At 37.2% G+C, this 12,617-nt stretch overlaps 1 protein-coding gene across 4 annotated transcripts in view; it reads right to left on the bottom strand.

The window, feature by feature from the left end:
* Nucleotides 1–334: 334 nt before the first annotated feature.
* RBPJ (recombination signal binding protein for immunoglobulin kappa J region) overlaps nt 335–12,617 on the bottom strand; it is a 59,713-nt gene continuing 47,430 nt past the window's right edge. For all 4 annotated transcript variants that reach the window (XM_063157750.1, XM_063157748.1, XM_063157749.1 and 1 more), the window contains exons 8-11: nt 11,194–11,334; nt 6,729–6,884; nt 5,825–5,928; nt 335–5,023 (exon numbers count right to left, since the gene is read on the bottom strand). In XM_063157750.1, coding sequence (XP_063013820.1) covers nt 4,708–5,023; nt 5,825–5,928; nt 6,729–6,884; nt 11,194–11,334 — 717 coding nt within the window. In that variant the 3' untranslated portion in view covers nt 335–4,707. The remainder of the gene's footprint in view (nt 5,024–5,824; nt 5,929–6,728; nt 6,885–11,193; nt 11,335–12,617) is intronic.

Genomic DNA, 12,617 nt, shown 5'->3' with positions numbered 1-12,617 from the left:
TTCTCCATTCAGTTTAATACAACACTAGTTAGTACTGGCAGGCTGCTCCTATTCTATATTCTCTCTCTGCCATGTCCACTTCCCATCTAAAAAACTTTCTTGAAGTGACTGTGTCACTTGTGCTTGCAAACTGAGAGTGCATCATTTCTAGCTGTGCCTGACAGCCCTACTATCCTGTCAAAACAAGAAATAAGTTAATTTGCTGAAATTTTGGCTCTAGCTATCAACCAACTGAATGAAATGTCACACATTGTGCAACTAAGAATAAGATCAAAAGGAGTCAAGTGCACTAGTTGCAAAAATGAAGTTGCTAAAGTTAAACAATTAAACACAGTTCATTTTTTCTTATTTAATAAATTATATAAAAAAGTGAAACTTTTTTTTACACATTATTAAAAAACAGTTTCTTATCTAACTTCAGCAATAATACAAGCAAAAATGAAACCGATTTAGATTTTTGGGTGGACATTCTATATCCCATTTAAGTGGAGTCCAGTGCGCACAGCCTCACAAGTACTGATGACTTCTCACTCTCAGGGTTGGTCTTCTTTTGTGCTGTTCTGGTTCCACAGATGGCCTCACTGTTCATTTGGGGGAAAAAAAAAAAAAAACCAAAACAAACAAAACAAACAAAAAACAAACCCATATTGCTTGGTCAACATAGAAAAAAAACCAACAAAATGTGGCAAGTTGCAACACCTGTTCAAACCATAAGTACTTTTGTATCATCATACAGATGTTCAGTTATGTTTGTCACAGCAACAGTAACATGGCATTTTATCATTAGCCTTGTAGAAAAAATGAAACCCGACAGTTTATGCACATACACACACAGAGTACACTTGACAAGAACACTTTTATGTGGTTTACATTTCACTTTTATTTAATCCTCAAAACTGCCCATATTGCAGGGATTTTCTTGATGAAATATGGAACTGAGCAATTAATTCTACAAAATTATGGTAAAAACTTGCTCGTTTTTCTACCTTTATTGCTAAGAAACTTTACAGGTGCACAGTTTGTAAAAATAACCCTTTTAAGACTGAATGCATACACATGCTACAGGATTCTAAAAAATGACATTAGCATAGCACCTCCAGATGGGGCAAATGCAGTGCTGAACACAGACAGAATGTTTACAAAGTTAGAACTGCTCATTTATTTTACAGCTTCGAAAGGGAAGAAATTGTTCAGTCCTAAAAGGGTTAAGTAGAAACCCTAATATACTTCTTTTTCTAACAAAGCTGCCACTCAATCCCACAGTACAGTGCTTGAAAACAAAGTCAAAAGTCTGGCACAGGAAAGTATACACATTTGTTCAGTACTCATAAACACAGCTGCTTTTGAAAGAAAGTAAATAATATGGTTAATAATTGAAGAGCATCTTAGTTTCAAGATGGACATCTCTATGGAGTCATTTAATCCACAAGTGGGTAGCTTACTTCCAATAGATAATTTAACTCACTAGGCATTAATATTTTCTATATGGGGAATTCATCAATTTATGTCTTAACGTCTTTTCAGGTAACCATTCTGATTTTTTAAGTCTGTGCAATGAAAACAAGTACAGAATACCATTATTAACATAGTTGTGGGATGCCCTTGGGGCAAATAATTAGGGAAAACATCAGCAGCAGATTATTAAGGACTACGCTAGTGTTGAATTCTGAAACGCAGTTCCAAGCAACAGAAAACAAGAAAAGGCATAGCTAAATTAGAGCACTCACTTTGCTTCTTCTTCCTATAGTTGGAACTATAACAACATTCTGAACACAGACTCAATTTCTATGTATACAGAATTAACAGCAGACTTAACAGCTAGACTTGAACAGTTATAAGAGTTTCATAGTGAAACATTTTATAAGTAGTTTTATCAAAATCTTGAGATATTGTTAATATCATGAAAACTGTTAACAGCTCACAAGGCCAATATATGTAACAATATCACCCCACAGAAAAAAAGTTCAGGAAGATAATATATCTGAACAACTGGATGTATTAACAACAGTAAGGACCTGGAAGACCATTTCTGTACTACAGAATAACTACTGGCAACAAGAGAGCCACAAGCCAAATGAAAAAATGTGGTTTAAAATGGTATTGTAAGCAGAATAGGCTCTTTTTTCACCCACTTGGCTGTAGTGTGTAGAACAGCAGATATTAGGATAAATCTTTACAAGTCAAGGGATATTATATCTATTGGGCAAAATCACCGCATGTAAAGAAACGGAATATAAAAAGTATTGCATTTAGATGTAAAAAAATTTAAAATAATGAGTATAAAAGCACGTGTCAAGTTCTGAAAAGCTATTTTAAATAGTCTTTGAAGGTTAAAAGGCTTGTTATGGTTTGCCTGCTGTGTGTCTATCATGGTTTCTTGAATACCCTCTAAATCTGATATATGTGTCTTGCTTATTTTAATTCTCAGTCTAATTAGTGATGAAATTCTGTGGCTCTTGAACTAAGCTGTACTGTAAGATATTTATGTGCTTCTAACAAAAACACTGTGAAATGATTCCCGCCACAACACAATAACCCAAAATTTTGCACCCACAAAGGTAAACAGATTTGCAAGTAAATGCCAGTAAACAGTTTAAAACAGAGATAAGGCCACAATGAATCCTGCCCTTGGTCACTGAAATGGAGATGAGGTGAGGCAGCATTCACTAGTGCTAGGAACCAGCACTGCGACTACGTCACGGGAACACGTTCTGCAATACAGAGTCACGAGTATGAAGGCCTGTGGTAGAATACAAGCACATTTCAGGAGGACAGTGGCACTGATTTTACTAGTTGCTAAATATGCTTTATAACCAATTTCTTCCTTTAACACATTGTTTTCACACACACAACAGAGCACTAAAGCAAACAGGTAGAATGGAGCGTCAGAGTACACAAACATGGTGCAGAGACAATGCCTTAAAATGGTGGTGGGTGTTGAAACTGGAATCAGTGGTCAGAAATAAAAACCCTATGAAAATGGTCAACAGGTAAGCTTGTAAGCAATGCACTGTAGGAAACCACAGGTTCACATTTACACAGCAGTTGTGACTTTTGCTTCAGGGTACAGAAAAGGCTGAACACATAATGAAATTTTGGCTTTTAAAGAGGAAGATCACACTGTCAGAACTTGTCCTACAAGTTTATGCCTAGCTCTGTGACTACAAATGAACTACTGGCGTACATTCAAATACAAATGAAGCAAGCAGGTCTACAAGGAGGGACAAAACATGGTAAAGTCAAAATGAAAAACAAATGCAATAACCAACAAAGTCAAAGTGCAAATGAGCCTTGAATTTATGCTGGAGAGAAGACTTGAATGTTGCACAAGCTGTTGGCAGGGAAAGGGAAACCCACAGGAAACAAGGATGGGAGGAGTTGACATCTTCATAGTGCTTTTATGATTTTCTATCTGCCCATTTCTAAGTAATAAAATTTACTTCTAGTTATTACTGTATGATCACTTCACAATGAAAGCACGTTCTCTATACAAGTGTTACACAAAAGTCTGGCCTAATTTACTGAAGAGTATGAAGAAAAACATGCTTGTTGTGATTCTCAAGTGATGAAGGGCATCACCTACCAATCCCATTTGTAGCACATACTTCTCATGGTACTTTAGTTTCATGCCAACAAGACAGAAGACATGCTGCCAAATGAAGTTATTGGGAACATTCCACTTTTGAAATAAAACATTTAACTTACACTTAATACAAATTATGTACAAGGTTAGAAAAACCTGAACAGATCCTGAAACATTTTCAGATGTAATATGACTGAGCAAGGAAGAGGGGGAGTAACCCAGTAACAACCCTTCAAAAACACCAACATTTGCCTGTGACAAGAACAATCATTAATATGACTGCTTGAGATGCCACTTTTAGGAAAAAAAACTCATGTAATGTTAGAACCTCATGAATTATCACTATAAATACATATTTAAAAAAGAAAAACAGAAATAACTATTAACAATGACTGAAAACAGAGCACTAAAGTTAACATACATTGCATGTATTGCAGGCAAGGCAGAGGCATTTTTTAAAGCTTTTGCACAGACTTCATATAATCTTAAAAAAAATATGCTGGCCTTTACAAGGTTCTACTTGCTGAAATAAAAACAATTTCAGTTCATAAAAAGTCACAAGACTTCAGTTTAAAAAAAGGAACAGTTCCAGCCACAGACCAAAAATATATATTTTTTTTTTAAAACTGGAAGAGTATGGTAATTAGATTATACAAGCATGGTCAGGCTTGGAACCTGAATATACTTCAGAGCAAAAGCTCAGAGGAAAAAAAAATATAAACTATTTGGTAACAAAAGTGTACTATATGTTGTGATACAAAAAAGGTATGGTGAAAATGTACCTTTTATACTAAAGCTTATACAAGTTCCTTGGTCCATAAAAACTATGTTGTGTTCATGTTTTCTAGTTTGCTCAACATGTATCCCAGCCACATTTTTGTTTCTTGCCCACTAAAAAAAACCACAGCTGAAAAATAGATTTTCAATAAAGTTCTTATGTTTCGGATGTTGGTTTTTTCTTTTTTTATTGTGGCTTCTGTTTTTAAGATCAGCACTTGCAGGTAACAAGGTTGAAATCATATCACCTAAAATGGAAAAGTGTTTTCCCATGAAACCACAAAAATTGTTCAGTTCTCTTGAATGTAGCACGAAAAGTCAATGAAAGTCCAGACAAACAACAGTAGTTAGGAAACTACGGTTGCCGTAGATGACGTGACATTGGTGGGGTTTGTGCTGACGCTTGTGTAACTTCCCTCACTGTTTGTGTTTGTTTCACTGGAGGCCATGAGGCTTGAGTTGGCTCTGAGGATTGCTCCAGCAGCACTGCAGTGTGGCCGTGGCCCTGGCTCCGGTGTGTATGTGAAGGTAAGGCTGGTGGAGTAAATGATGCCATCGTTACGGACCAAAGTTACTGGAACCTGCACTGGCTGTCGGACCCACCGCCAGCCCTCTCGAAACGCAGAAATGTCTGGAACAACACAAAGCATGCTCTCTGCACATCTGAAAAACAGGAGAGTCAACTGAGTACAAGGTCCTTAACTTGAAAGCATTCAATAGAACAGCTCTGTTGGAAGGGGACCTACAATATTCGACTAGTGCACACCGACCACTTCAGGGCTGACCAAAAGTTACAATCATATTATTAAAGCCCAATTTCCTTTATTTGGTTAAACACAGAGAGGCTTGGGGCATCAACTGTCTTTCTAGGAAGCCTATTCTAGTGTCTGACTACCTTCTCAGTAAAGAAATGCTGCCCAATGTCCAGTCTAAATCTTCCCTGGGGCAGCTTTAAACCATTCCTAGGCATCCTGGCACATGATAGCAGGAAGCAGAGCTCAGCAGCTCCCTACTTCCCCTCCTCAGGGAGCTGCAGAGAGCAATGAGGTCATCTCTCAGCCTCCTTTTCTCTAAACCAGACGAGCCAAAAGTCCTCAGGTGCAACTCCTTGGGCTTTCCAGCCCTTCACCATCTTTGCCACCCTTCTCTGGACATGTTCTGGTACCTGAACATCCTCCTCAATGGGGAGCCCTGAACTGCAGGCAGTGCTGGTGGTGAGGCTGCACCAATGCTGACTGCAGTGGCACAGACACATCTTCTGACCAGCTGGAGGCAGTTTGGTCTCCATGCTGCTAGGGCACATTGCTAACTCATGCTGAGCCTCTGCCAACCAGCCCTCCCAGACCCCTTTCTGCCGTGCAGAAAAGTGTACACTTGACTGTGTACAAAAGTATACACTTCAAAGTGTACATATCAACAGCCAGTAACACATAAATGCCACAGAAGCAATAGAAAATACTGTACCTGTACATGGTTTCAGCTTCCACATCCCCAAACCAGACACGTAAATTTGGAGTGAAGTTCTGTCCTGTAAGTTCCAACATTGCTACATCCCCACCACCATTCAACTGGAAACGGAGCAAACAGAAAAAGAACAAGAAAACCCCCCCAAATATGTATTATTAAAAATATACACTCTCCCCTCAGAAAAAACCCAACAAACAAAAAACTCCACCAACCAAAAAAAACCTCACAAACAAAACCTTCACATGCAGATAAGCACTTTAAACAGTGCTGTTTTTATCAGCTGGACAAAACCAAAACACAAACACAAGCTACACAACTGAAGTATAAAGTAGTAAAACCTCTAAAAGATACTGTCAATTAATTTGATACTATGAAGGAATTTCCAAGTTTTGATAATAGCTGCTTAGAACAGATGTCAACAAGGCTTTAAAAACAGAACAAAATCTTTCAGAGAAGCTGTCAGGGGAGCTTTAAGTTTTTCCTCTGACAAATGCTGTGGCTTTTTTTTAGTAAGGTTCTCTTTGATCTATAATTGGCAAGAGTCAAAACCAATTTCTAAATAATCAAACAGAAGTTCTAAGGATATCATTACCATGGTAGTTTCAGAAATTAAATTCTACAATACAATATTAAATTACAACAATACAATTATTGTAATTAATTGTATTAATACAATATAAAAATTCTAAAATACAATATTAGTATTATTCCTATGATGGATAGGCTCATGTATTCTGAAATTTAAGAAAGAAAAATTATAACAACAAAGTAATTTTATTATTTATAAAGCTATTAAAACTGTTTTCCTACACTATTTCACAAGGGTACCATGAAGGTTACATGAGTAAGACAAAAATAATCTCACAGAAAATCAGTATATTAAAACAAACTACTAACTTACTTGAAGACTTTCCACAACAGGCACAGGTGTCACTGGAGCATGGACTGGACCCATCCCCTCATAAAATGTGTATTCTGCTTTGTCTGTGCTAATGATTGTCCAAGAAGCTCCATCATTAATCATTTCTTTATTTGGTTCTTTTGGGCATGGAGTGGCCTTAGAGAGAAAGAAAAGTTTAAAATCTGATCTGCAGAGATATTTGTCAAGTCACAGACCTAAAAACCAACTCAGCCAGTAACAATGCCTGTTATTTCAAAAACACGTTTCCTTATGTTTTCCTCTAAAAATGACCTAGAGAAACACTCTCCACATTTCAGAAAAACTACTAGAAAAGTAGTAATTGTGAGGACACTATAACTCTCACCTCTCCAACCTTATGTTTGAGTTTTATTTTAGTTCAACTTTCAAAGTTTTAATGTTATTCAATAGGCATTAACAAAAAAACCTACAGCAACTGGAAGCAGCTGCTTTAAAACAGATATCTTATAAAGGCAAAATGTCTAAAACAGCTACAGAGTGAAGTGGAATACTTTTCATTAGTTATGATTTTCATCTGCTCAAGAAATTTTTTTCTTTTTAGAGTTCTTCACCCTCCACAAAATGACAGAAAACACAAACCTGTATTGCAGCATTTGTGCAAAGACACAAGAGAAAAGCTGAAGTGACAGCCTTACAAATTAGAATAATGGAATCACAGAATGGCTTGCACTGGAAGGGACCTCAAAGGTCATCTAGTATCTCCCTCTAAATACTACTAAAGTAGTATACTTAGACAGGTAGATACACAGAAAATACACAAACAATTTTTTTATGGCAACAGAAGCCTCTCTGAACAATTTGACCACCTAGCAACGCATAAGAAAATTGTGTATAGGTTAAACACAGAAAAAAATGGGACAAAAAATTCTAATAACTAGATCATATTTCCCTCCATTAAGCTTTAAGGGTATATTGGTAGGTAGGTAACCATAACCTTCACTCTTCAAACTGGCAGATAAACTTCAATTAGCATGAGTCCATATTAGATGTTAAAAAACAAAGCTGCATTTTCATGTGGACTCTTCATTCTGGTATGATCATGTAAAAAGCACTGAAAACAGCTGGCAAGGGAAGTGTGTGACACGGGTAGTAACTACAGATCTCTCCGAACTCAAGATGCCCAAATTAAACTTCCATCAGAAACATTTACAGCTTCTAAATTATTATTAGCCCAACTTCAAAAGGTTCCAATTCTCCAACAGTTCCCATTCTATAGGAACTGTTGTATTCTATTTTGAAGCATGACACCATTCCTATGGGCTGACTGCAATTCTTGTTGGCATGGAATGATATACTTTGAATCATGACAAATAAAACCATGGATGTGAAAAAATGAACAACCCTGTAAATAGATCCCTGACTGACTTCTTTCACATTTCCTAAGTCCATGATGTGGAAGGCAAATGCCACAGAATTTGCTCTCAAAATCCTGTTACATCAAGAATCATTTCAGTAACACATTACTCTGTCTGTTACAGAAATCTTTAACAGGTTTCAATTCCTCTTAGAGAAGCACTTGTCACTTCCAAATAGGGCTCCAAGGACATTTCTCACCCTTTTTTTCCTTTTTTAACTAAATTTTCTCAACAGGTGGCACTGGAAGATTAAAATACCTTAACATCATGGTTAGTACTCATGTACTGTCTGGCTTCAACTGGAGACAGAAGTTACAACCTGGGATCCTAGGGCTGCCACTGACAATCGTCTGAAAGCACCACCTTGATGTGCAGTGGCAGCTGTGAGTGATGACACAATGCTGGACACCATCAGAAAACAGGGCTGGGAACAACTATCTGGTATTATTTTGCCAGTGTGAATCCTTTGCTAATTCTGTAATACTGGGTGCAGTTCTGGTCTCCCTATCTCAAAAAAGTTGTGGAGGAAAAACAAGAGAAGCGACAGAAAGGGCAACTAAAATCACCAAGGAGTGCTGAACTTATGAGAAGAAATGGAGAAGACTGTGCTTTTCCAATTAGGAGAGAAGAAATTAAGATGTCAATGGCTAAGTGAATGCAGAACTGTTGCTCATTAAATACTGCAAAACTGGACTAGGAATCACTCACAGAAATTGTTACATCATTCAAAACAAATCCAGCAAACATTTACTACACAGGGAGCAGGACCTCTTGAACTTTCTGCCACAGGTTACTGAAGAAAAGAACATTTGCACATTCTGAGGTTATCAAACCAATGAACACATCTACAAAATGTCACTAAAAGACAAGAATGCAGCCTTCAACAACACTTGGTACAAGTGCTGGCAGAGTACAATCACATTGGACTGTGAAACACAACCAGATCCACCTGCTTCCTGCAAGCACCAACCCCTGCTGCTGCTGCCAGCCTGGGCACAGACAGGGATGTGCTCTGATCCAGTAAGGCATTCATATCCTCTCTCCATGCCCCAGAGCACATGCATGTCCTGAAAGAGAGATCTGGCTGGTGCTTCAGCACCTGAATTTCAAGTTTCATACTCACCTGCAGACTTTTTACAGCCTCTTTGCTTTAAGCTTCCATGGTCTCTCTATAGGGCTATTTCCATTTACCCAAAAGAGACTTGTCATCCATAAGTTTCAGGATTTTGGGGGGTTGCTGTTATTGTTGTTTTGGTTATTTTGCGGTTTTTTTGTTTTTTGTTTTTTTTTTTTTGGTTTTTGTTTTTCTTAGTTTATTTTTCAAAGAATGATCACAGTTTGTCTAGATTCCTACTACAAGAACAGTATACACATGCTGTTTCCCTGGTCTTTGTCTTCTGATCCAAAATAAAAAACCCAGATAAAACAGGATTTCTCTCCTGGCATTGGAAGAAAGAGTTTATCTTTCACTGTGATTCACCTACCAAAGCATGGTAGCAGTCTGACATGCAAGTAACCAAACTTTATACAAGTATAAGCAGCAGGTTCCTACTCCACTAGGAGAATTCAGGATAGGGAGTGTCCTTTTATCTAACTCCTACCCATGCAGAAAGTTCAGAGCTCTTATCAGACTGGGCTCCACGAGTGCTGCTGAAATTGAAGAGTGGTAGGACATCCTGACAGACCCACAGGCAATTCCAGGATGCTGAACTAAGGCAGCTGTCAGAGAAGCAGGAGCTGTTTCTTCATTCAGCACTTCCCATACAGTACTCTAAGAATGATTAAATAGCAGGCTGATCCTGAGTTATTGTAGTTCACATTTCACAGCTTTCTCTTCTTAATGACAGTCCATCTCCTTTACAAGAATATATATTGACAGATACATATTTCTGCTGTGTGCTGTGGGTAGAAACAATAGATCTGGTCCCTTCTGAACCACAGGTCATGAATGTTTACTGAAATAAGAACAAAGCTTCTCATATTCTCTTTCCATTGTGCCAATTCAGGACAGAATTGAAATTACTGTTTACCAAGCCTTCCTGTCTCTTCCCTTAAATTAAGGGACATTCTCAATGTTAGCTTCTAATTTCCTACCTCTATTTTTCCTACCCAAAAAGGTACAGCTGTTCTAAAGAAGTCCTGAATCTCTGCCACGCATGGTCATCTTCCTGGAGCACAGCATTATCCCTCAACACACTTTGTTATTTGAGCTGACCCCAAAATATTTAAAGAAAATTGCAATACTTAGCTAGTCCTGAACTCAGCCAAAGTCTTCAGAGTCACAGAATATTCTGAGTAAGAAGTGACCCACAAGGGTCATAAATCCAACTCAAGTAAAGACTAAGCATGTTCAGGGACTGAACCCACCACCTTGTTGTTTTCAGCACCATGCTCTGACCAGCTGAGCCAATCTCAGGGTCCTTGGTCTAGTAGGAATTACCATGTGAAAGTGCTACAAGCATACTAACCTACAAGAGACTAAAACTCTAAGCTTTTCTCCACCTGCTGGAGAAAAAAATATTTCAGAGATAGTTCTATTCTTTACAGACAAATCAAATTTCTGTGGCTTTTCAAGTTACTGTGGGCAACTGCCACAGCTGTCCATGTTTACTCTCTTAGCCAAGAGCAACACATGGCAGCTCTGCTGAGTTCATCATGAAACAAGACTATTATCAACTAGTATCATTTGCTATTTGCTGTAACCTAGAAAGGGACACACAAATAAGTGGGGCAGCTCCACTGGCACATGTAAGCCACAGTATCATGACCACATGCACAAGTTTCTACTGTGTTTCCTATCTCTCCACTGGAGAAACCAGAATTCATTTTCCAGACAGACATTTTATGAGGAAAGATTATGAGGAAGAAGAGGAAGAAGATTATGAGGAAAGAAAAACAGATTTGGAAAAGCACAGATAACAATTTGTTGCTTTCCATCTTCCCTTTTCAAAACAAAATATTAGCCTTGCATTCAAAACCTACTGCAAAAATGGCGTTCATACATATTTTGGGGATACTTGAGAAAACTTTGCAACTACATATATCTATTGAAATAGTTTTGAACAACTTACTTGAAATTGGATTATTCTCTCCTGTGAAAGGCACAAATACATTCTCTCAGTGTCTTTAAGGTAAAATGCACATTTATGGAGCTGTGATACTGGATCATCTGCATCCAATAATGCCGTTTGTTTATCTACTTTTCGAATTATCTGTGAATGAAAATTGTACATATATACTTAGAACAATTTCTACACTTTATTACATATATACAGTCAGTAAAGGAAGTGAACAGTAATTTTTATAAGATTCCCATGCCTCTCATTTTGGTATCAACACTAGATTCACAATTCTTAATGCTTTTGAAACAAGAACACAACATGGAAGTGATACTCAGTACTACTTCAATGTGCTGCAGGCATATATATTTTATCTATTTTTGCTGAAGGAGTGGGGAAAAAATTGAAGCTTCAGCAAAATCTACTTTTGTTTCATTTGCTGGTGTAAAAGAGCAATTTTTAATTATATTGTCATCTTCATTTATTATTAATGACTATTTTTAGTAATTAATATGTTTCTACAGGATCTTTCACCATTGATAGGACTGACAACACTCTGTGGCAAACTGGTTGCTGAAGGAGAAGAATTAAAACAAGAATTTACTAAAGGTGTTGAGATGTCCTTAAATACAGTTTTGGAAACAACAATCATAACATATCTTAGCAGTAGTTGGTCATTAAATATTACTTAAAGACAACTGCAAAGAACAACTGTTCCTTACATTTGGCAGTGCAGTGAAAAAATATCTGCTGACTCAATTCAGACCTCTTTTGCCAAATTATTTCTAAAATCAAGAGCTATTACCTTAGTGAAAATCTGTAGCTCGTAATTTTAACTCAACTCCTAGAAAGAAGTTTAATGCTTTATGCAACACTCCCAGATGCAACAGCCAAAGTGCTTGAATATTTCTAAGCTGACAATCAGAAACCCAATTGTCCTCTGCAATATCTAATTATAACAGAGAGTATTATTAGCAAAATAAATTTAAAGGTAATTTTTTTCTTCTAAATTCTTTGCATTTGCTTATAAAATACCTGCAAGTTACCTTTTAATTGCATCACCTTCCATCAGTCCTGGAAGCAGTATGACAAATGTTCCCCATGGCAAACAAAACAGGAACTTTTAGCCTAATTTGTTTTAATCTGTTTCTACTTACAAATAAGGTTTCTGGAATAATAAAGGATGGCATCTCATTTCATCAATAAAAAAGTATTAACATGAAGCCCACAAAAAGGTGACATCCTCTTAGTGAATTTCCTGTGCTTAAACCATATCTGTAGTGTAACCAGTGTAACTGCTTTTATTGTCAAACAAAATTTTCATTTTGTACCATTTACAGTGAGCAGGCTATTATCTTTTTTGTTTAGCTAAGTTTGGTATTGGGAGAGAAATTCACATTACATTCCCAACAAAATTAGTCTGGAAAGGGGAACAA

The sequence above is a fragment of the Melospiza melodia genome, chromosome 5, assembly GCF_035770615.1.
Source record: "Melospiza melodia melodia isolate bMelMel2 chromosome 5, bMelMel2.pri, whole genome shotgun sequence".
In the NCBI taxonomy this organism is placed as follows: Eukaryota; Metazoa; Chordata; class Aves; order Passeriformes; family Passerellidae; genus Melospiza; species Melospiza melodia.
This window is presented reverse-complemented; position numbering and strand designations above follow the sequence as displayed.